The following is a 23,184-nucleotide window of genomic DNA, read 5'->3' as shown; positions in this document are numbered from 1 at the left end:
TAAAAATCCAAGTTATGAAACCCTTTCTGGAAGGAATTTATACAAAATACAGTACCACCACACAATGAGACATTGAATGTTAACATGGTCCAAGTCATTTACACTGAGCAGTTACCTTGCTTCAAAGGCACTCATCACAGAGACTGGACCAAGATGAAACAGTGAAGCACACACATAAACACGTACAAAGCAGGGAGATGGGAGATAGAGGCCTTGTCCGACAGCTGAAATATAGCACAAAGGCCCTGGGGAGTTTCAGGGGAACTCCACTGAGAGAATTGGACATGTCTGATTTACACTAACACTTTGGCTAAACTTGCGATAAAAGTTCACAAAAGAAACATAGCCGGATCTGCCTTGATCCATCTCGCCCTCTATCGCAGTTCCTTTTCTGTTTTCTTACTGTCTTTGTATGCTCTTGAAAATGAAGTGGCTGTTGGGTAAAACTGCAAATATAACCATTGTGAAGCAGAAGCGCATAAATTTATGCCTGAAGAAAAGTAGAGTTCAGAACTATGCGTCCAAGTGTACAAGAAGAACAGGGAGGGGAGAGGAGAGGAAGGAACATGAGGGGAGTGAAAGACAGTTGAAAGATACTGAAAGAAAACATGTTCATTTTTATCAGCCCTTTTCACCCAATGGGGAGTCAAGGAATGCAACGAAGAATCTGGCAAGAGATACAGAGAAAAGTGGTTGGTACAGTACTACACTATGCATGTGTGTGTGATAATGAATCCGACAATAATTGCTGGAAAAAATTGAAAAAGAAACACACGCTGGACACATTTTTAGGTACACCTACGTTCATTGTGATTCAATAGTAGCTGCATAAAAACAAAGTAGATACAGCGTTTTGTCATAACTGCAGTTTGCTGTGCTATAGAAGTACACAATATCATTCTGAGTTTTTTTTCTTACATTAGACAGCCACTTTAATAAAAACAGCTGGAGGATCATGTAATGCGCTTATACACAAAATAGGTTGTTTGTAGGGATACGTTGATAAAGCAAGTATAGTTATTGTAGTGTCATTATAGCAGGGTTAGGAAACCTATGGCTTGGGAGCCATATGTGGCTTATTTGATGGGTGTATATGGCTCTAAGCTAACCTGTGTGGTAAAATATGGGAACCGCTGGTGAGAGACCCAAGTCCCAAACGGACCAATGGGAGCGTCACGTTATCTCTAGCGCCTTTTAAATCATAATTTTTCTCCATTAGGCTCTTTTGCAGGCATACTCTCATTGATACTTATTGGTTAGCAACAGTGGAAACATTTTCTCAAAATAATTCAGACTTTTTTTTACTTTCAAAGGAGTGAAATGATGAATAAATGCACACATTCTCATGTATTTTTACTTTTAAATTCCGAGTATGGCTCTCAAGGAATAATGTTTGAAAATATAAATTGTTTATGGCTCTTCATCAGAAAGGTTGTTATAGGGTCATTTAGACAGAGTATTTTTTTGTTGTATAGGAAGAGTTAAAAAGAACGTACAGCTGTACAGTAGTTTTCGTGTTCGGATTATTCTATGGTAGTAAAGACACATTTTAACAACATGGATTTCATTAATCTCTATTACGGAATGAGTTAAAACGGAATAAATAAGTATATGAGACAAACTGCCCTGGTGCATACAGGCCAAAATAAAACATTTACACAAATGAGTGCAATATTTCACTGGCATTTACTTTATACAGCTTAATTGTTATTACATGTCAAGGAAGAAACCAAAATAGTTCAAGGATACATTCAGAGAGCCCCTCCCCCCCAAAATATTAAGTCACATGTTTTCCCGCATGGAAAGTTCAGTTCCCATGGCAAAGCAGAATTATTTACATCTTGACTTTGTCCTGGTCACAGAGCCAGTGTGACCTAGCAGACATCTGAGGACATGCAGTTTGAAAAAAAAAGCCATATTATTTACACCCCTACACACAAGTGTTGTTACCCCAAAATACTTGGGAAAAAAAAATCACATTACAAACACGACCACACACACAAAGAACGTTTTTGTTTACATTATAGGACCTAAAAAAACATTAGCACTGCCTGACAAGTCAGAAGCAAATCATCAACTACATTTCACGTTTATTTTATAAACATGATCTTTAATGACTTTATTCTTAACAGTATTACAAAGGTAAGAGTATATATCCTCCATCCCTTTAATTCCAGTGAATCAATCCATGAAATTAAAATAAATAACATGAGATATTTACAACAGGATCATTTACACGTAACTTTAGGCCAATGTGTTTATTGTAATCTAACCCTGAACTTTGACAACGGTTGTTAAAAGGATAGAATAGCGGTAATGTGATTAAATGCTGGTGAAACAACCTTCTGGTCACCATTGAATAAATCTTGTGAAGGGATTTGTAGAACAAACAAGACAGAAATAATTATTCACAAAATTCTAAATGGTTACAAATTGAGTCAAACTCAATTGAGTTGGTCCCATTTTAATTTATTTGATGGGTCCTTGATTTTCAAGGTAAGAAAATCAATTTGCATTTTTTGTAATTCAGTAACACTGTAATAATCTATCCTGCAGCAGTTTAGTTGGTTACTCAGCAAAGTGTTATTTTGGTAACATGAAATGTATTGAACCCTTTATATTAGACAGTGGAATTTGGTTCAGGTTTAAATAGTTTCTTTAAAAGGCAACTTTTTCTAGCTCATTAAATAATGAGTAATGTTCATGGGTGAAAAATGTGATGGAATCTATTTCATTGCACAGAGTTAGTCCTGTTCAGATATAATTTTAATTTTCGCAATATAGCAGTCATGTTACTTTAATCTCAACAACATAAATTCACATTCATTTGACAATAAGTTGTATTTGTGAGAAGAAAATAATTAAATGTTCTGGAGAAACCTGCTGCCGTGATTTTGACAAATAGAAAAATAAACCAACAATCTGTGAAGTGCACCCATGTTTTGTGACAGTGAGTGAACACAGATTCAGATGGCCAGTTGGAGCTTGGTGAGATTCCTCTGGTGCATGTTGTGGTGCCTCACCAACTCGTCACTGCGGGCAAATTTCTTCTGACAATTTGGCCAACGGCAGTTAAACGGCTTTTCGCCTGAGAGGTGAGTGGGAGACAAAGACAGAAAAAAAGGAGACGGTTTAAAAATGAAATAATTACGAGAACATTATTGCTATTTATCCTTATTTTAGTGGGATGTACCTTAATAGCATATGTATTAAACCTTTCATAATGTATGTAAAGGTGAAAATTGAGGAGGTATAAAAGAAAAAATAAAGTTTACGCACTTGTTTTACCTGTATGAGTCCGGGTGTGTGTCTTAAGGTGGTCAGATCGAGAGAACTTTCTCTGACACGTCTCGCATTGGAAGGGTTTAACACCTAAACACATGTACAATTTGCGTGCACACAGATGGAAGTTCACACACACGAGATACGTATTTGTCACACATACACACAGAGAGGGAGACAGAAAAATAGAGTACAGCTGAGGCTTGCAGGAAAGCCAATCCAAAGTTTTGTCAGTATTTTTTCAACTTTATCCAAGATTGGAGGTGTCCAGACTTTTGCCACTGTGTGCTGCCCAAAATACGTTTGGGCCTTGTGTTGCATACGTAGAGAATTTTTGCCCTGAAATTGTTGGACTTTTTGCGCAGAGTTGTTCACAAAGTGGTGAACTTCATCCCATCCCTACTTGATAACATCTAACTACGCCTTTGGGGATGTTTACAATTAACCTGTTCACCTGTGAAATGTTAAAAAGTGGTGTTTGTAAGAATTAGTTTAAATAAATGCGAGGAAATCTTGATTAACGTATTTACCGGACTATAAGTGACACTTTTTAATAGTTTCGCTGGGCCTGCAACTAATAATCAATTGCGACTTACATCTTTTGTTTTTTTTTTCTCTCTGACCCCCGACTGTCTCTTACTTGGGGGGGATATATAATTACTGGAAAACCTGTCATCTTAACAGATGTCTATTTAGACTGTTTTCACAATTTTACTATTGTTATTTTAACATATGTTTGTTTTTGTTTCTTTCATTCATTCATTCACTCATTTTCTGAATGGCTTTATCCTCATTAGATTCATGGGGGTGCTGGAGCCCATCCCAGCTGACTCCGGGCCAGAGGAGGGGGACACCCTGAATCGGTGGCCAGCCGATCGCAGGGCACAAGGAGACAGACAACCGTTCACACTCACACCCATATGTAGGGGCAATTTAGAGTGTCCAATCAGCCTACCATGCATGTTTTTGGAATGTGGGAGGAAACTAGAGTACCCGGAGGAAACCCACGCAGGCCCGGGGAGATCATGCAAACTCCACACAGATGGACATGAGCTGGATTTGAACCCAGAACCCCAGAGCTGTGCTAATCACTCACCCACCGGGCCACATGATGGATGTCTATCACTGTCAATTACAGCCAATAAGTTAAATGATGTAGAACACGAGAATGTTGTTGTCAAAGGTCAAGATTTAGTTTCTGGATGAAGTTTGTACGTTATAAGGTATTAACGGGTTGAGGATTTTGTTAAATAGTATTACGCTTCAAAGCTGTTCTCAATTATTTGAGTTCTAAAACATTTTTGGTAGTTTAAATTGAGTACAGTGATCATTTTAACATTTAATTGACTGAATGTTTCACATGCCGCTGGTAGGCATCAAGTACCACACTTTGAAAACCGCAGAAGTGGGAAATTATTGGTCCACTTACTGAGTTATTGGTGAGTTATAAATGCAAATTTTCAGACTCCCTTTTCAAGTCTTTTTCTCATTGTGCATTATTTACTTAAATAACTGCAGTAATGTTGAACAGTCACCAGCTTTTGAACAACCCTTAGACCCAATACACTTTTGATATTAAAACCATTAATGCCACACCCAACTCCCTCCCTCAGGGGATTGCTGATAGTTTGTTTGAACAGCATCATCCAGTGTCAAAAGTAAGCCATACAAGCAAAAGCTTTATGCGAACCATAAAAATCGATTAAAAAAGGGTGTTTAAATATGCCGCGCGCTGGTACAGTGGACATGTCTGATCCATGGATATCACTTACAAATGGCAGTCATGCAAATAAGCAGATAGGATCAAATGAAAGAAACAAAGAATTGGAAAGTGACCTATCAAATTCAGGCAAAAATCAAACCTGTGTGCCTCCTTTGGTGTCTTTTGAGCTGGTCTGAGCGAGAGAAGCCCCGACCACATTCTGCAACATCACAGTGGTAAGGTTTCTCCCCTGGACATAGACAAAGAAAGAGTATTGATTCCCCATAAATTTCCCTGTCTGTTACTACTGTATAATTTAAACAGCACAGATGGGTATTAGACATGGTGTTCTAAATAATAATAATGTCACAAACAATATCTAAACTCCAATTTGGGCATAATTACAGTACAATAAAATAAACACATACTTGAAGTTTAGCCTCTATACTAGTAATGTACTTGGACTTTTGGTATTCGTTTTTTTGGTGCATATTTTTCATGTCAATTTACATGTTGTCAAAAGTGTAATCAAAAAAAGAAATCTATTAGGGGGAGGTCTGATGTTTTATGGCAGTAGATAACTTAACTAAAAATGAAGTAAGACAAAACAACAAAATGTAAATGACACAAATGTGGTTTGATTTAAAAATTGTCCAAAATTCTTAGGAACATTGTTGTGGTGTTTTAACCAGCATGTCACATCACATCAAATGAGACATCAGAATATGACTTTGAGCGTGTATTCAACTTTGAATCAGAGACAATAAATAAGAAAGAATGTAATTAATCTTATCGTAAAAATTTAACTATGCAACATAGGGAGTTAAATGTAGACATGATTTTAAAAATGTTGTTGTTTTTAAAAAGAGCCTAGAATTAAGCAAAACCAGACTTTAAACTAAAAAATGGTTGGCTGGGAAAATAAAACCTACCTTTCAGATTGTTCAATTTTTTTTGCTGACATTATCTTTTCAACATTTTAAAACAATTTAAAAAAGTAATGAAAACAAAGAAAAATCAACAAGATTATTTTCATGAACTCCACCCCCACCTCCTTAATTTTTCATAAGTTCACAATAGCGATGTGCATTCCCTTGTGAGTTGTTTTACTTTAATAATGAGACGTGTTCCGAAGGGACTTGTGATAAAATGGACTCAAAGAGGAACAAATAAAATAAATAAAACTGGCTTTCACCTGTATGTTTTCGGCCGTGCATCTGCAGATGAGACAACTTAAAGTAGCGCTTGTTGCAACCCGGGTGTGGACACATGAATGGACGCTTCTCGCTGCTCTCTGATCGAACTATTGCAGGAGCAATGCTGGGTACCCTCCTTACATCCTACACACACACACACACACACACACACACACACACCACAAACACACAAAATTTAATAACCTAAACCTGTATAAATTGTAATGGACAGACAACATAATTTATATTACTTAATTTATTTAGCTTAAAAGATGAATAATATAATTGAATCATGCACTGGCCCCTTGGGATTGTTATAATAGAAATGCACTTTTTTTTCCATTGGATAATAATTAGCTGTAAACTGACCCGATTTTGACTGCAGTCCTTGGGGAGCTATTTGTCATGCCTTTTAGACATGCCCCCTCGTGCCCCATTAGAACCCTGTTCATTGCAATGCTCTCCATATTTTCTCACCCATGTGCACATACAATGCATTTATGCATATGGATAGAATTGTTAATGAAATAAAAACTTAGAGTGCTCACAGAAAAAAAAAAAACTGGGATATAAAACCAACCTACAAAAATCAGACATCAATTTTGTATCTGTATCAAACATATTAAAACAAATCGGGGGGAGTGGTTAGCGTGTCAGCTTCACAGTTCTGGGATCGAGGGTTTGATTCCTCAGGACCTTCCTGTGTGTAGTTTACTGGTTCTCCCCGGACTTGCATGGGTTTTCTCCGGGTACTCCGATTTACTTCCACATCCCAAATACATGCTTGCTAGGCTGGTTGAACAGTCTAATGGTAGTCCGTCTTCTTGTGCCCTGTGAATGTCTGGCCACCAATTCAGGGTGTCCCCTGGATGGTGCCCCTAGTTGGTTGGGATAGGCTCCAGCACCCCCACCCCCCCTTGTGACGTTCAGCAGGATCTCAATCTGGGTTCATAGCAGACAGCAAGTCACTTCAGAATCAATGTTTTGCTTTAAAAAAATTTTTTTATACAGAATATTATATCTTGTTCTACGACCCATTTCTGATATTTGTCTCTAGAATGGAAGTGATTCTATCAAAATTTCATTGTACCCTGCATAGATTCAAGAAGTCACAGGGCACAAGGAGATGGACAACATTTCACGCTCATACTCATACCTACGATGGCCGGTCTCGCAAGGTGTCATTTTCTGTGTTTAGGCATTGTTTTCTCAATTATCAGAGGATTAAGAAATGCACATTTTGGTGCGGCTGAATATATTGTGATTTCTTGTTTTCAATCCAGTTTTAGGAGCAAACAGTTTGTCAGATGGCCCTGCAGTAGCTCCACTTGTCTTTCAGTTACTCATTCTTGTAGTATCTTCAATGCCCAAAAAATGATTGTGTGCCATTTTTAAAGGGGTAATAAAATAACTTAACTTGTTAGCTACCTTTTGCAATTGGATGTGAGTTAGTATTTCAAATAGCAACTCACACAACCGATTATTGGTGGAAGCTCACTGCTATTTTACCTCAGTGATACTACAAGATTCAAAAACATCATAGCGACTTACCGTTTGCTCCGGTTCTAGATTAGGAGTCTGCTGAGAGGGCTGAGATTCAGTTGGTAGGTTTGCAGACTTATCATTCATATTCCTTTTCATTCAAGGGGAACCCCCTTTGACCCTTAAAATCTATACACGGTGATGATAAAACTAATCCTTATCCCAGAGGGACGATTCTTTTCGTGTAGGGCAACACAACGCTGACCCGCAGTTGCGGAGTCATTCATGCCTTCATTAAGATTAACCAGTTTTTCGAAAATGGTGGTCAGCAGCTCTCCGACTCGTTTGAGACAGTCCACAATTGATACACAAAGACATAAATTGTAGTCCAGAACACTGAGAACTCTTGAGATGGAATTATAAAAATGAAAAGACTGCCAAAATCTTCGAGGTGTAAAAAAAACAGTGACAAATAACTAAAAGCACTGTTCATATTGCATCATAAAGGTAATAGAACATCATAAAGCATGGCAAGCTCCAAAGTTCATCACCAGGTTGAACCAAACCTATACCGGTTGACAGACCTGGCTGGCTTAATCATCACAGAGTACTTGTGCATTTTCTTTTTAAATTCTTGTGAGAACACATTGACATACTTTGTCCTCAGGTTTAATGTTTTTATCTTCCTACTAGAAATACACTGTACTGTATGTTCCCACAGAATGAAGTAAATTTAAAGGATTGTATAGTGAACGGAGGGCCGGTGGGGCGAGTGGTTAGCGCGTCGGCCTCACCGCTCTGGGGTCCTGGGTTCAAATCCAGCTCATGTCCACCTGTGTGGAGTTTGCATGTTCTCCCTGGGGCTCCGTGGGTTTCCTCCCACATTCCAAAAACATGCATGGTAGGCTGATTGGACACTCTAAATTGCCCCTAGCTCTTGAGTGTAAGCGTGAAGGGTTGTTTGTCTACTTGTGCCCTGGGATCAGTCAGCTGGGATAGGCTCCAGCACCCCCGCGACCCTAATGAGGATAAAGCAGTTCAGAAAATGACATGAAATGAGATGAGATGTATAGTGAACTCAGAGACCAACCTGTATTCCCCTGAACACACCATGCGTGTGTATCCGGTACTGTGTACTGCAACTGTACACCATGGGGTCACTGTCGTAGCCCCCTCCATGACTGACAACACACAAAGAGAAGAGAAGACTTGAGTTGGAACAAAACACTACCCGAGGAAACTGACTTGACCCAAATGAAGCAGCATCTCAGACAATTTGAGTGTGTAATGTAGGTCCTGTAAGCCTCATCCTTTATGGAGGCCCCTACATGGAAAAGAAGAAAATACAAAGTGGACAAAGACAAGACAAAATGTTTGCAAGAACTAGCAATTCTTTGACTCATTTTAATTTAACTTCTGGATCCCCTTCATTTGCAGAGTATAAAGGTACACCAAAAACCCCAAATACCACATAAAGCATAGCAATATATAGCATATATTATAGCGAATAGAAAAGATCTAATAAAGACGCTTCCTAATTGAGCCATTACCTGAATATTGTTAACAGATCACAATGGTCTGAAACACAAAAATAGGGGTCGGGAACCTTTTTGACAGAGAGAGCCATAAACAATTCATATTTTCTAATGTTAATTCTTGAGAGCCATTCTCAGAATTGGAAAGTAAAAATACATGAAAATGTGTGATTTCTTTGTCATTTCACCACATTTACACAGTACAAAAAGACTCTGAATTCTTTTGAAAACATTGTTATGCTGTTGCTAATAAATCAGTATCAATGATATGCATGCAGAAGAGTAATAAAAAACTAAATTATGATTAAAGTGTCGGTAGAGGTAGTGTCAACACCACAGTGATGCTCCTATTAATGCGTTGGGGAATCAGCTGTCGCACCCGTGATGTCCATATTCTGTACATTCATTGCATTCAAACCATCTGCAATTTGCAGGTGTACTCCTAAAAATATTTCCTAAGAAGCCCCTGTAAACCATTTTGTTAATACCTCATCAAATATCAATTGCTGTAATGGTTGTTCTCAAACTTTTGACACCAAATGCTACCTGCAAAATTATTTTCACCCGACAGACTACCCAACATTGAACTGCAATTTAAAAAAGAAATATTAAATAAATAAACATAATAATAAATAACCACAATTCCCCTGTCATGGCAGCCCAATGACCGAGTTCTGGGGTCGAGGGGTCGATACCAGGTGGGTCTACACTGTGTGGAGTTTTCATTTTCTCCCGGGCTTGTGTGGGTTTTCTCCGGGTACTCCGGTTTCCTCCCACATCCCAGACTGGTTGAACTCTCTAAATTTAATGAGTGTGAGTGTGAATGGTTGTCCTTCGTCTCCTCGTGTGATTGGCTGGCCACCGATTCAGGGTGTCCCATGGCTGGTGCCTGGTTGGGATAGGCTCCAGCACCCCCTGCGAGCCTTGTGAGAATAAGCAGTTTTAAAAAATGAGCAAATTAATTAATTAATTAACCTAGACTCATATACTACTACTACTTAATTAATCTTATATATAAATACGGGAAAAGAAAAACAGCACTTAATAGTTCCAAATGTCTTAACACATGCAATAAAATACGAACTGCATTTAAATGGATGTTTAAAACACTCCATTCTAAATAGTAGAGTGGAAATGTATTTTACTACAATAAATACAATTGAATTAGAAACCGCTTAAATATCACACACAGTTCGTAGATTTAATTCAGTTTATTTCCATATCACAAAAGAAACCTGTGTAACACGACATTGACTTATTAGCCACAATTTGAGAATCATTGGTACGCATATATGTATGCTAAACCCAGTGCACCTAATGTTTCATGCCCTAAAATATTCATAAAAATGTCTGTTTTCATGTGACCTATTCTAAAACGGTGCTCAACTCCCCAATGCTTCCTCTTCCTCCCTAGCCCAATCCAGTTCCTTTTTATCTCATTCCTTTCCATCGACTCCCATCTACTCCTACCTCTCATCTCTTCCTCCTCAACCTAACTCCCCCATGCCCCTCCGAACGGATATTGATAAAGCAATACGTATGAGCATCTTGATAGTACACATATTTCAATCAAGCTTTCACTGTGATTCCTGTTTAACACACATGTACATAAACAACCAAAAGACACATGCACTTGCACACACCGTCTTCCCACACGCACACACACAAATCCATCTAGTAACCATGATGGATGCCTGCTGACTCTAAAAGCATTTGCAGGTCATGATGACACGTTGCAGTAGAACAGTGTGGGTGGACCTTTGAACTGCATTTTATTGCACGTTTTTAATTTTGTTTCAGTTTACCATTAAAAGCATATAGTACTGGATGTAGTCTTTTAAGATTGAAGAAACTCTACAAAACGTTTTTTATCTTGAAAATTAACGCTTTTTATTCGTTCATTTGCCAGTGGGGAGGCTTCAAGGCATAAAATAAAATAATAAAACGAAAATCTCCCCCGCACACAGACTCCTGCTCTAGATTTAGTAGACTGTGCGAAAATACAGTAGATCATGCAAGGTCACGCTTTTGGTGCTCCGGTATGCTGAGATTGGTGCAAAATTCCACACGTTGCATTATGAAAAAAAGAGTGTGATGACTAACAAAGTAGTACAAGGAGTTCTGAGTGCCTGAAAATTCAAGATACCCACTCTCTTTTAACGACACTGTTTGTCGGTCTGTGGCAACAACAACAACTAAAAATGTATTCGGGTGTTTGGTGGGATGGCACATCATCGGGAATGTATTTGAAATCACACTTTTTCACAGGTTGGCTGGGCCTGCAACCTCTAAAAATTAAGTGTGGTTTATATATATATATAAATAAATAAATAAATATATATATATATATATATATATATATATATATATATATATATATATATATATATATATATATATATATATATATATATATATATATATACAGTGATTTTAAATGGTCTGGGCAGCCTTGATAAATTAGTATCTTTATACATTAAATCAATGTTTGTATAGATCAGCAATTTCGATCTCATCTCATTTTCTCTCTAGGATCGCAGGGGTGCTGGAGCAATTTGGAGCGTCCAATCAGCCTACCATGCATGTTTTTGGAATGTGGGAGGAAACTGGAGTACCCGGAGGAAACCGACACAGGCCCGGGGAGAACAGGCAAACTCCACACAGGTGGGACGTGACCTGGATTTGAACCCAGGACCCCAGAGCTGTGAGGCCGACACGCTAACCACTCGCACTACCGGGCTGCCCGCAATTTCTATATATCAGATAAAATGAATATTTACTACTTGTCAGAAGCCGCCTCGTGGTGTAGAGGTTGACTCTCCGGAGTTCGGTGCGGGCAGGCACGGGTTCAATTCCCGCTGGTGGTGGTAAGATTGGGAGTGCGAATGGTCGTTTGCCTCTCTGTGTGACCTATGGCTGACTGGCGACCAGTCTGGGGTGTAGTCTGCCTTTCGCCCGAAGTCAGATGGGTTAGGCCAGGGGTGTCAGACTCGGGTTGGATCGCGGGCCACGTTGACGTCAACTCGATTTCATGTGGGCCAGACCATTTTAGATATAACATTTAGATTTTTTTAAATAAATGGATAAAAATAACTGGATTAAAAGCCCAGAATATTCAGTTTTTTATAGATCTAAAACACTGTTTATTTTAGCTTTTTTAAATATATTTTTAGATTTTACTCAAATGATTTTTGAACTAAAAACACAGAAAAAAATTGATTAGAAAAATAGAAAAAAATAAAAAAATACAATTATTGATTTAAAAGGGGGAAAATCTGGAAATTTAATATATACATCTATACTCTTTTAATTTGATCCTAAAACAGAAAGTCGGCACTCATGATTTACTTTCCCGGTTATTACAATTACAATTAGCAGATTAGTGAGTAAATCGAGACAGAAAATTTTACATTTGTTAACAATTTTGTTCGGCGATGCCAAAACATACAAATAACAAAATATATATTTAGTAAATCCTCTTTTGGCCATGAGGGTCTGGATTGTTTGGTTGGGGCTATTTTGGGTCATTTTTCATCTCTAGTTCAGTCACGTTTTGTGAATCAAACCACAAGTTTTCAAAGATATTCTGGAATGGCCATTCCAGAATGTTGCATCTTTCCCTCTAGATGAATGCCTTTCTTGATTTTTGTCTAGGGTCGTTGTCATGGTGAAGTTTTGAGCCCCAGTGCAACTTTAACTTGTCACTGATTCTCATTTTTTTTCATCTATTGATTGATTGACAGATTTCTTTTCTGCATACCACAAAATGCATATCACATTCGGACAAGAACTTGTGTTATTTGGCAATGAATATCCATCCCTCCTTTTTCTATTCTACTTAGCCTCACTAGTAAATGCACAAACGTGTACAAAAAGCATCCTAGATCGGCTGCCCGGCAATAACAGGACACACAAACTGTAGTCAAACTGCCATTCAAATCTAACTGAATTTGGGTGGAAGTCACTTGTGTGTGAGGCAGATGAATCACTCATCCATTTGCTAAGCAATGTCTATTTAAATGTGAATAACAACACTGGCGTGTGTTGCTCAGAGGCATTTCACAGTGGGAAAAAAAGCATATTGCACAAACGACCGTTCCTGCACTTCATTTTCCATTTTCAAAAAGCCAGTTTGCTGCTTCGTAAAGAGAGCGATGGATGAATTCCTACCTCTTCATGGTTGATGCCAGTGAATTGACAGAGTTCCAAGCCACACACTCCAACTGTGAGGTCATTTGATATACATTTTCACCACTGTGAACGACAGACAAAATGTACAAGAAGACTAATGAGCTGAGTAAATGATTATAAATTGACAGGACTATGGGCGGTGGTTACATGTCCATTTGTAACTTTGTGTAACGAAAGAAGCACTCAAGTGTCACATGACCCTCAACATACACAGACACTCGTAGATTGAACAAAGCCAAGAAACATCAGGGTGACCTCCCATGCTCGATAGGTGGTGCCTTGCACAATGCTGATTGCACAGAACGCAGAGCTTCTTACAAGTTTACGAGCTTCTCAAAATACAAAAAAGTCCGAAACAAGGCACTATGGAATTCAAAGATGTCAAACTCATGTGACATTTTAGTATTTCTCTGCCAGGAGTCAAAAAAGCGAGCTGCTCTTACAATTTGTTGGGAACCAATTTAATGCTCGATCTTGTTTCTAACGGGCCAACCCATTTTTTGTGCCCTTGAACCTAGCCCTGCCCAGTTATGACCATCTGCGTTATAGCCGGCGACAAGTAGCACCACAACCATTCAAGAGCATCAACAGCGGCTGAAGCTATTATGAGGGACATGCTGACAAAAGCACTATTTCAAGCATCTGTTTCATATTCTGACGATTTGACTGAGGTTCATTCAATAATTTTCCATAACGCACAAGGGCCGCCGCAGGGGATGTTGCAGCCTATCCCAGCTAACTACAGGCACCAAGCAGGGGACACCCTGAATTGGTGGACAGCCAATCGCGGGGCACAAGAAGACAGACAACCATTTGTGCTTTCAGTCATACCTAGGGGCAATTTAGTGTTTAACCAGCCAACACTGCATTTTTGGGGGATGTGGTAGGAAAACGGAAAACCTGGAAAAAAACCCACGCAAGCTTGGGGAGAACATGCTGCATATAATGAGGACCCACCTGGGATTAAACCCTCGACCCCAGAACTGTGAGGCCGACATTACTCGGACACCGGGCCTTTACTTAGGTTCTTAAAATCTAAATATGCAGAAAACACCCCCCCCAAAAACAGACTTAAAAAGGCTCTTCCACTCTGCTTTTACAAAGGCCAGATAAGAAAAAAGGAGGGTGTGTGAAAGGGTCTCAAGGTCAAATAAATGTGAACTATTCATTCATCTAAAGGGCACAGCTGTACACCCATAAATTGAAAATAAAGGTAGCTGTTGAAGATACACAAATCTTCTAACTAAGTTTGGTCAAACTTTCAATTGGATAATCAGCTCAGATGGTGGCGCTAGAGAAAAGGTCATGGCATCAACAATAAGAATCAATAGGGTTCCTCCTCATGTGGTTAGTAATTTTGACAATATAACTATTCTAAATGAAAGGTGTATGCCAAACAAAATAGTTACAAAAATTAGGATTTTCCATCTCGTGTACTCACAAAAATATTGTAGGCTAATTGGCTGACCAAGGCCTTTTTAATTATTTTTATTATTCAGTAATATGATCCACAATGTGTAAATATACAGATAAATAGCTCTTTCTGACAACTATTAAAACAGCTTTTATGTGACTGTCAATGTATACTGTAATTACTAGTATATAATGATAAAATCGATGAACACATAAAGATACAAAATTCCAGAGCATTTTAAAGAGATCAAAGTTGTCTTGAAGCACAATTTTGTAGCAGCACACTGAATAACTCCAGCGCATTGTTTTAATGAGTAAAAAAAACATCAGTCTCACGTTCACACTATACCCTAACATCCAATTCTCATAAGGAAAAACTCACATTAACTTCCATCCTAATGAAAGTCTCTAAAAAAAAATGTATGTATCTAAATAGAAACTGGCCAAAAACTTATACATATAATGAAGTTCACCATTGCACGAGGCCCGGTTCCAGGGCCCATACCAACAGAGAGCCTCACATTGAATGGAATAGAATAGAACAGACTACATTGTATGTTTTTCTTTCCCATGCATCGAGCAGGCCAGTTTGACAACATGCAGATTACGTACAGTCCTAGTCGTACCAAGCTACAAGATTAGAAAACCACTTCCACTCATGCATTTCGTGCATGGCCGTGTCTGTGAAAGAGAAATGGGGGTGAACGTGAACTTGTAGGTCTGCTTGTTGTCTTTGTCATAAACATAAGCGATATCTCACAGCACTCACGGATGCACACACACTTTGACTCATGCACACATACCATGATGATATTTTATGGAGACTTTGCTGCTCTTAGATAAAAGGAAAACACTATCCTGGCTATGTGAGGAATGATTAGTTAGGAAGCGATAATATAAAAAAAAAAGTAGCCAACTTATAATGCTGCATTTTTTAAGAAGTTTTGTCATTAGTATTTTCTTTTTTTTCTGTGCATACCTCACCACATACACAATGTTCTTTTGAACATGTTTGGAAACATTTTAACACTGTGGGGGAGAACATGCAAACTCCACACAGATGGACATGACCTGGATTTGAACCCGGGACCCCAGAGCTGTGTGGCCGACATGTTACCCACTCGCTCCACCGGGCCACATATTGTGATTATATTCATTGCAATTGTCAAACTAACATTAAGTGAAGGTGTTATAAATAGACACACTTATCTAACTATGAGGCAAAATGTCTAATTCTTGAATAATGCACAATAATATGTAAAAAAAAAAAAGGGTTGATTCTGTGAATTTAATAATCTATGTGTTGTTTAAAAACCTGCAACATAGAACAAATACAAACCTAAAAGAAGAATACATAATTACAAGAGTCAAAGTCTTCGTTAGTATTTTCTTTTTTTTTTCTGGGGATTGCTCACCACGTACTCAACTTTCTTTTGGACATGTTTGGAAACATTTTAACACTATGATGAATGTAAATGTACACGTGTAATTTTCATTTCTAAAATGTAAACATTTTTGTTAACGAGTTGAATTGTTCAATAAGTTATTATGATTAAATTAATTGCTATTGTCAAATTGATATTAGGTGAACCTGTTATAAAGACACACTTATCTAATTATGAGGCAAACTGTCTCATTCTTGTACCATTCATGAATAATGCACAATAATACTTAAATAAAAATGGTTGATTCTGTGAATGTAATAATATATCTAAGTGTTGTTTAAAAACCTGCAACATACAACAAAGCAAACCTAAAATACGAATACATAAATACAAGAGTCAAACTCTTCATATCTTAATAAGCATAAGCAGTAACTTAAAATTCATGTCGGCATTTTCTAAACCTGAACACACTTCATGGGGCAATGAAAATGCTATAATTATATGACTCACAAAAATATATATAGGTAAAAAATCCGATTTAAATTCCTGTCCTCGAGTAAAAACAGGGAATACTTGAGTAACAAGTAGTAGATTAATAGTAGGATTTTTCCAATTATAGCGTAGCTGTGGTTTAATTGATAATTGAATGAGAAAAAAAATATGCACTGTTAAGGTCTTACTTTCCAACTGTATTTAGTTTCAATTTCCCACCAATGATGGTAGAATTTCTTTTAGAGTCATGATTTGAATCCACACTGTAAACAACTTTTAATATCATCTGTCATGTCAGAAAAGGAAATTGAACAAAACTAAGAGGAAAGCAGCAATGGCACTGAGACCTGTCCTCAAGGTGAACATCCTGTTCAAACTGCATCCTGCCACCATTCACTGAGTTACTGCATCCTTGTATGAAACAATAGTTGCAAAACATTCCCTCTTTAATTTGCTGCTTCTCATGAAAATAGATTTTGCGCCACAGTCCAGCCTCTAAATATGTATATATTGGAGGGGGGTTTGCGTAAATCAAAACAAAACAAGAATCCTTACGGGCCGCTGTTGGGTGCAGCTTTTCATTCCAAACGATAAAAAGGATACATTTTCACCTTTCTGCTGTACTAAAAGTGCAATAAGTCGATCGAAGTCAAGTGCTGAAGAAAACATTTGTTCAACGGTTCGTGTCAAATCATTTGGAACAAAATCCAGCACCGACTGCGGCTCTTTGTGGAATAGTTTGCACACCCCTGATGTTTATTTATGAGTATGTTACCTGTTGTAAGGGTTCCTCAGCAACAAAGCCTGGCCGCCTGCACAGCTGTCTGAAGGGTTGTGACATCCATACATAGAAGGGGGCACAGGATACTGCTGCTCTGCTACACATGTATTCATCATACATGCGCAGAAAAAGATAATATAAACTGCATGTTAGTCATATGATAAATAAGTTAAATATGCTTAAAAAAATAAAAAGATGAACTAGTTGCTCAATACCTGAGTTTGAACATGTTTCTATGAACACACAGTAACTACTGCACTATTATATAAACTTTATCATTCTTTAATTTTCTCTTTTTATACAGTGGTACCTCGACATACGAGTGCACGACATACGAGCAATTTGAGATACGAGTAAAATTTCGGGCAAATATTTATCTTGAGATACGAGACAAATTTTGATATACAAGCATACAGCGGACGCGAGAGGCTGCTCATAAGAACATCATGGGCACTTTCTTTCCCATCGCAACTTCCTCGTGTAATGTCTCTGTGGTCGCAACTCCCTCGCGTAATGTCTCTAAGAGCTCTGGGCGGAGAGTTGCATTGTTTCAGTGTTTTTTCCCATTAGAAAGTGCGAATGGCGTATATACTGCTTCTCGTTGGCAAGTGGCCGTACGTTATCCTAATGTGAGGACATTTGTGTGCATCATTTTCTGAATATTTTGAATGGAATATAAAAGCAAACAACCCTCGATAGGTTGCATCTGAAAGTCAGGGTGGAGGCGGGGCAAATAGAGCCAACCCGGGAGCTCAGTCCTGGAACGAATTAAGCTCGTATCTAGAGGTACCACTGTACTGCTTAACCAGTCTGTCCTAACAAAGTCAAATTGAAAGGCACACCCCTGACTGGTCGGGCACAAGGCGCAAAGAAGTAGAATAAGAAATAATATTTCAGGAGATAATCTAATTTAAGTAAATGCTGTCTCATCTAAAATAATCTATTTAACTATAATCAGTTATAGTATTGGAGAATATAGTTAATCTCACTAGGTTGCTTTTGGTATTTAAATTTGAGGTCCATTTCATAAATTGACACGAAAACATAATTCATCAATCATGTTATATCTCTATATTGGTACAGGAGTTTGCTGCAAGTTCTCAACCATTTTACAAAAAAAGACTTTCCTAAATTGAAAATATAGTAAGCACTTAACAGAAAAATAATGAGGACCGCAACATGTTAGTGGGGTGCAAAGCAAAAGAATTCTTTTTGACAAAATAGTCAATTTTCAACCAAACTACCATCTCCAGGTTCTGTACAGCAATAAAGCCCAACCTTCCACGTGTTTTTACTTCTACCAGATTGAATGATGATGACAAAGTCATCTTAAGTTCAATAAAATTTCTGATGCAGGATCAGGGTTGCAAATTAAAATTGTGCTTTTCTCAATTGTAACTTCGAAACACTAATGTTACAACATTAACTAACAAACTAAAATGTGAAAAAAGAATGTGAAAAATTAGATCTGCTAATTGAACAAATCAACAAACGATAATATTGGAATTATTCATCATTGCTATTTGGGATGTTTTTCAGAGCATTCATACCATCATTTTTTTATTCATTCATTCATTTTCCGTATCTCTTATCCTCACAAGGGTAGCGGGGGTGCTGGAGTCAATCCTAGCTAGCTATGGGCAGGCAGGGAACACTCCGATTCGGTTGCCAGCTAACACAAACACTCATATCTAGGGGCAATTTAGAGTGTTCGACCAGCCGCCTGTTCACTCGCCTGACTTCGGTGCGGGCAGGCGCGTGTGTGGTCGATTGGTCGCCGGTCTTTTCGTCGCCGTCTTTTGGTCGCCGGTCTTTTCGTCGCCGTCTTTTGGTCGCCGGTCTTTTGGTTGCGGTCTTTTGGTCGCGGTCTTTTGGTCGCTTGGACCGCGACAACGGGCGACCAAAAGACCGGTGACCAAAAGACTGACGACCAAAAGACCGACGACCAAAAGACCGTCGACAAAACAAGGTAAAACAACACGGTCTACGCATCAATAAAAGCCAACAATGGCCATGAGCACTTTCACTGAGCCGACGTGTGAGTGTATAAGAGTTTGCATGTACATGTGTTGTACCTTTAAGAAGGTACGTCAGTCAGGGTCTTAACAAGTTCTCCAACCAAAAACAATAAAAGTCCGGGAAATTTGGAGCTTTTCTTTAGCCTAATAATTACTAGGGCATTAAGTATGACTAAATAGTAATTCACAGTTTGTATTTAAGGAATTTGAGCAACAATTTAAATGGTAATGATCAATAACCTTCCGGGCGACCAAAAGACCGGCGACCAAAAGATCGGCGACCAAAAGACCGGCGACCAATCGACCGTGTACCAGCCTGGGGAGAAAGGCAAAATCCACAGGATGAGGTTGGAACCCACCTGGGATTGAACCCTCGATCTCAGAACTATGAGGCCGACGCACTAAACACTCAAAACACCAGGCCGCTCATCACTATTTGACAGCTTGTATATACATGTGATGTTTTGTGATATCCAAACTATGCACATTTGTTTTTACTCTAGGTAAAATGTTTTACACTAATGTGCTCATTTAAAGTAAGAAACAATTTTAATTATTTGAGAGCTGAGTCAACACGATATGACCTTAACACACTTTTTTAGCAACCTAATGCCATGCTGTTGTCTATGCAATAATTAACACAATTAAAATCATAAATCAGCAGCTCATTGCTCGATTCTCTCATCGTGACCACATCACTGTTTCCTCAGATCCTTCAGCCAAAATTCTATTGCCAAGCAATAAAGTTCAAACCAGATTACACATTATCATTGTATTTTAGTAAAAGTGAAAACCATCCACTGTTTTTATTTTGAATTCCCTTTGATAGTTGTAAAAAAAATTCTACACAAACGTGCTTGCTTCTCTGTTATATGTGCACGTCATACTCACTGGAATTTTGTCCTGTGTACAGTAGTACTTTTAACCCAAGGCAATTATTGCTTTTTAGAGTATTTGTGATTTTTTTTAATTTCAGTAAATTAATTTTATGGTTGCTAAGAAGACTTACTGTGTGCGTTTTTAAAGATCCCTTTAACTTAAATACACTTTAATTCATCTTTGATTGTTGGCAATGTCAGTTAACTTTATTGAAAACAATACCACAAATAAAATTAATGAAAGCTCAATTCAAAAGAAAAAAACTTTTTGAGGCAATAAAAGTCAGTTGTACTCTTTTTTCAGTTTAGTATTTCACAGATCCAAAGCTCACGTTGCAAAGCAATCATATTTAAATTTAAATAAAAAAAATAATTTAAATTAAATTGAATAAATACATTAAATATTAAAATAATAATAAGACTAATATTTTTTTGTTTCATAGAACAAAGGAATTTAGTTGAATTGAGTTGGAGAAATGACCAGGTGATGGCTCATAACTCAAACATTTTTTTTACTCGGATTTCCACTAATACTTCAGAAGGCATCTCTTCAGTTGGCATTCAATACAAATGTATGGGGTTTTTATTTTAGTTTTTTTGTATGACTTTTCCTTTTTTTTCTATAACTTTGTGTACATGTCACCATTCATCAATGTCATTATGACAGTGAATATTTGAATAGGCCATAAATATTGAATATTTCAATTATTATTTTAAAAAAAACTACTTTTTGTGCTGCTAATTCAAGCATGAAAACATTTTTTGTGTTTTCCTCATAAGTTTGACACCTTTAACCCAGAACATCAGAAAGAGAGAACCTCCATATGTTTAATGATAATGTTATTTTAAACCCCCCAATCCCCCCCCCCTTTCTATTTTTTTTTTTACATTGTTTTAAGGTTAAACAATTTTAATTACTAAGGCCAATCCAATAACCCCAAATTACACCTTCATCGGCAAAGTTATAGCTTTTGTTATTTTTTATTTTATTTTTTTATTTTTTAAACCAGCCATTTGCACTTGCTCTCTTGAGACATTGTAATTCTAAAAATATGACTGTCCAATTTCTATTTTGCTTTCCATTTGAGACTGGAAAATTCAAACAGATTACAGGTAAAAAATAAAGTTGGCATTAAAATTATAATTACCAAGCAATTATTCCATGTTCCCTTATTACATTCTTACCATCTTTAAGGTCATTATTTATTCATACCTAATATCATTTTGTATCCACATTTCTTTTTTTTTCAGTGTCTACTACCTTTCCAAAATAAATTACCTTTGTCATTTCCCTGCATTCCTTTTGCTCTCTTCGTTCTAAATTTTGCTACAACCGTGCCTCCAAATACATTGGAACTATAAGGCTCTTTTTGAATTCGTCACACATTGTAATTTTAGCAGAATGCGTTACGGGTGGGTAGATGAAAGATTAGGAGTCGAGGAAGTTAGTGGTTTAGAATGTGGCTGATTTATCCTTGTATCAGGTCCCATGGTGAGGTCAGCCGCTTTACAGATGTGGACCCACTCGGGAGTTATAAATAAATAATCCTATAAATATGCTTTAATCTCTTAAAGTTGTAACATATTGACATTTGTGTGATGTCACATCATACCCAACATACCAATGGCGTTCTGATGACTTAAAGTGTCTTCATGTTTGAAAGAGTGATTGGAGAACTGCGAGCTGGGATGAGTTGGAGTGTGACCATAATTGCTGGTGCCATCAAACGCAACTGTGTTGTAACCTGCAACACACAAAGCAATGAAAAGACTATGCATCCAAAATTTATGTTAAATGAACAATTAAGTCATACAAGAATATTTTATTCCTGGAAGCACAGTGGATCCCAATCTAAAATTTCATGGCAAATGGTAAAAAAAAAAGTAAGGGTGCACGAATTTAGAAGGTTTCACAGTGTTATTAAAAAAATACATGTAATTTCATTGTCAATACTGCAATGCTTAACATGTTGCATTTGTGCATTAGAGCAGTGTTTCCCAGGTGTGCCATGGGAAAGTCATACATCGTAACAATCCAAGAGAGAAATCTAAATATTAAGAGATTAAAAATCGAACTATTACGAGGTTAAAATTGAAATATGAAATGTACAATGTAAAACAAGATTCAAATCACAATATTATGAGATTATAGTAATTTTCTTGCTTATTTTTATGTAAAGTAAACTGGAAGCTCTTTGGTTTTTAGGGCTTCAATTTTCGTCGACGTTAAGGATGTGTGAGCACAAAACGTTTGGTTTCAGGGTCATCAACTTTTGGGGATGTAAAGTCTCTGTGAGCACATTACTTTTTGCATAATATTGGGAGAAAAAGTCAAAGATTAAAATAAGGTTAGAAAAGGTTGCATTAATTATTTTAACACCAGTTCAGCTGAAAGCTGTTCATGGTCCGCGGACGTCAACTTTGATGACGTTAGATCTGTGTGGAAAAAAATAGATTTTGGAATCATTTGTAGTGGTTGATTTAATTCCTGTTAATAAAACTTTGATGTTAATATAGGTGACATAGTTTTGAATTACAAGATTTTAGGCTAGTGGTGTGCCAAGAGATTTTTTCAATGTAAAAAGTGTGCCGTAGCTCTAAAAAGGTTGGGAAACACTGCATTAGAGTTTTGTCAAAAAGTGGGTTTGAGTGTAAGCAACGTAATGCCGTATGTAATTATGAACATGTTTATTTCTTTTAAATACATAGATTTGCTGGTTAAACAGGCATAATAAAATGGAAAATGAAATTTGCACTAGACAAATTTCAATGAAAAAATGCCCCAATTGAGGCCAGTTTGCAGCCCTGTGTTGTGGTTAGCCCATAATC

The 23,184-nt window shown here is 37.5% G+C and overlaps 1 protein-coding gene across 6 annotated transcripts in view; it reads right to left on the bottom strand.

Annotated features, from left to right (window-relative positions):
- Positions 1-1,625: 1,625 nt before the first annotated feature.
- wt1a (WT1 transcription factor a) overlaps positions 1,626-23,184 on the bottom strand; it is a 24,347-nt gene continuing 2,788 nt past the window's right edge. Inside the window, exons 2-9 of one of the 6 annotated variants that reach the window (XM_077596513.1) lie at positions 21,978-22,100; positions 17,454-17,556; positions 13,368-13,451; positions 8,753-8,843; positions 6,180-6,324; positions 5,145-5,234; positions 3,280-3,372; positions 1,626-3,088 (exon numbers count right to left, since the gene is read on the bottom strand). In XM_077596513.1, the coding sequence (XP_077452639.1) occupies positions 2,967-3,088; positions 3,280-3,372; positions 5,145-5,234; positions 6,180-6,324; positions 8,753-8,843; positions 13,368-13,451; positions 17,454-17,556; positions 21,978-22,100 (851 nt within the window). In that variant the 3' untranslated portion in view covers positions 1,626-2,966. The other 5 variants (XM_077596514.1, XM_077596515.1, XM_077596517.1 and 2 more) reach the window with 5 other exon arrangements.

The sequence above is a fragment of the Stigmatopora argus genome, chromosome 3 (genome assembly GCF_051989625.1).
Source record: "Stigmatopora argus isolate UIUO_Sarg chromosome 3, RoL_Sarg_1.0, whole genome shotgun sequence".
Taxonomy (NCBI): Eukaryota; Metazoa; Chordata; class Actinopteri; order Syngnathiformes; family Syngnathidae; genus Stigmatopora; species Stigmatopora argus.
This window is presented reverse-complemented; position numbering and strand designations above follow the sequence as displayed.